Source organism: Antrostomus carolinensis, unplaced genomic scaffold (assembly GCF_000700745.2).
Source record: "Antrostomus carolinensis isolate BGI_N321 unplaced genomic scaffold, ASM70074v2 scaffold32791, whole genome shotgun sequence".
Lineage (NCBI taxonomy): Eukaryota > Metazoa > Chordata > Aves > Caprimulgiformes > Caprimulgidae > Antrostomus > Antrostomus carolinensis.
Window position 1 is genome coordinate 1 of NW_010295404.1, and position 2,018 is coordinate 2,018.

Genomic DNA, 2,018 nt, shown 5'->3' on the forward strand with positions numbered 1-2,018 from the left:
CTGATCACATTAGGACTTTATCAACATTCTTATCATAACAGATCCCACACTGAACCTAAACCACAGCTCTTCAGGCTGCTGAGAAGAAAATGAACTCTATCCCAGCAAAACCAGGACAGTTAGCTGCTCCTGCTTGTCTGCCACCATTCACTACTGATCACACCAGTGGGGTGTCTCCTGCCCTTTCCACAAGTGTGACCTGCTCCCAACTGCCCCTCCCTGCGCCCACTGGGCAGCCCCAGCAGAAGCTGCCGGGTGCTGTCATCTCTGTTCAGCTCTAATTTCACGGGTCCTACCTGGCTGTTAGCCTGAAGAAGACGCTGCGATTAATGGTGGAGGATCAGTGTAAGCCACAGAGTGATTAATTTTCTCCCCTGTGGCAGTGTGGGGTATGTCTCTGGGGAGGGCAACCATGCACAATGGGTGAATCACTCTCAGAGGAGCTGTGGGGCTGGAGGTCCCACCCTGACATCAAGGAGGAGGGCTGTGTTGCAGGGGGCAGGACAGAGCCTGGTTTCTGTTATGCAGCTGCAGGGCTAAACCTCAGGCAGCCCGGCAACTGCAGCAGTACCTGCCAGGCCAACGAGCCCTGTTCAGCCCAGTGTCCTCATGGCCTTGAACTGGCCTGGGATGGGATTTGACAAGAGCATCCTTGCTCTTGACTTGCTGTTCTCCATCCTTCCTCCTTCACAGCCCACCACCTGGGTGCTGGTGGCTGCTGGTCCTTTGGCACCACTCCCTGCCCTGCAGGAATGATCAGATTGACCAGGAGGAACAGACAGGCTTTCCTGGGTGAGCTGGGCCAAGCTGGCAGCTTGACCCCCTTAAAAAGATAGGTGGCAGGGCTGGCACAGAGCCGGCCTGCGGGATGGCAGCTCCTTCAACTGCCCACTGTGCTCTCAAGGCTGGAAGGTTTGCTCTGCTCTACTCTCAGGAGATGCCATGGAGCCAGCAGAGCCCTGCGGTGGGGCTGCGGTATCTCTGGCTGGGACAGGGGGCTCATGGCTGACCTGTGTTGTGTCACTTGCAGCTGGCAGGACCACCACCAGTGAGGAGCTGGAGGACATGCTGGAGAGCGGCAACCCAGCCATCTTCTCCTCTGGGGTAAGCACCAGCGCAGGCTGAGGCCGAGCCAGCTCCCTCATCCTGGGAGGATTGGCTAGTGGACGTGCTGCCACAGTGGCCCCAAGATAGGAGCGATGAGCACAGCCCATGTGGGAGGTGGGACCTGGGTGCTCAAGTCTGGCCTGAAGATGCTGCCTGAGCAGGGGCTGCATCCTGGTTGGAGGATGGGGTGGGGGTTTGGTGCACACTGGAGTGGCTGGAGGAGCTCCTGCTTTTCTCTCCCTTGGTGCCCCTAATCCCGGCATCCAAGGGGCTCAGTGTGGTGCTCTATCTTCTTGCAGATCATTATGGATTCAAACATTACCAAGCAGGCACTGAATGAGATTGAGACACGGCACAGCGAGATCATCAAACTGGAGAACAGCATTCGAGAGCTGCATGACATGTTCATGGACATGGCCATGCTGGTGGAGAGCCAGGTACGGAGATACAGCGGCCCAGTGGCCAACTCACCTGGGGAGGTTGGAGGGTGATGGGGCTGCTGGTGCTACCCTGCCTGGGTGGGTACTGAGGGATCTGGGACTGATGTGGGGTTGAGCTGGGCTCCCTGGGGCAAGAGCCACCTGCCCTGCACCCCAGATCCAGGGGCTGCTGTGTGCCCGGAGCGGGAGGTTCGGTGATGGGCTCTGGAGGGGGGCAGCAGGGGGCTGCCATGCAGTTGGAGATTTCTCTATCTCCCCTGGAGCACTGGGCCCTACCAGGTGAGCTCAGGGTGCCACCAGCCTTGGTGGTCCTGCCAGGCTGCCCTGGCTGTGCTGCCAGCCCACAGCTGGCCCTTCAGCTGGGCACGCGCTCCAGTGTCTCTGCTCACCCCCCACTTCTTGCCCGCCACGCTGCCACGGCCCGAGGAGACGTCGGTGGCAGGTAAAGCCCCGCCGAGCCCCCGCCGGGGG

General features: G+C 59.7%; 1 protein-coding gene across 1 annotated transcript in view; it reads left to right on the forward strand.

Moving 5' to 3' along the window:
* Positions 1-1,030: 1,030 nt before the first annotated feature.
* The window catches only part of LOC104532711 (syntaxin-1A), a gene marked incomplete at its 5' end in the record, with an annotated part of 3,001 nt that continues 2,013 nt past the window's right edge, over positions 1,031-2,018 (forward strand). The window contains 2 exons of the mRNA XM_010177980.1: positions 1,031-1,104; positions 1,407-1,544. Coding sequence (XP_010176282.1) covers positions 1,031-1,104; positions 1,407-1,544 — 212 coding nt within the window. The remainder of the gene's footprint in view (positions 1,105-1,406; positions 1,545-2,018) is intronic.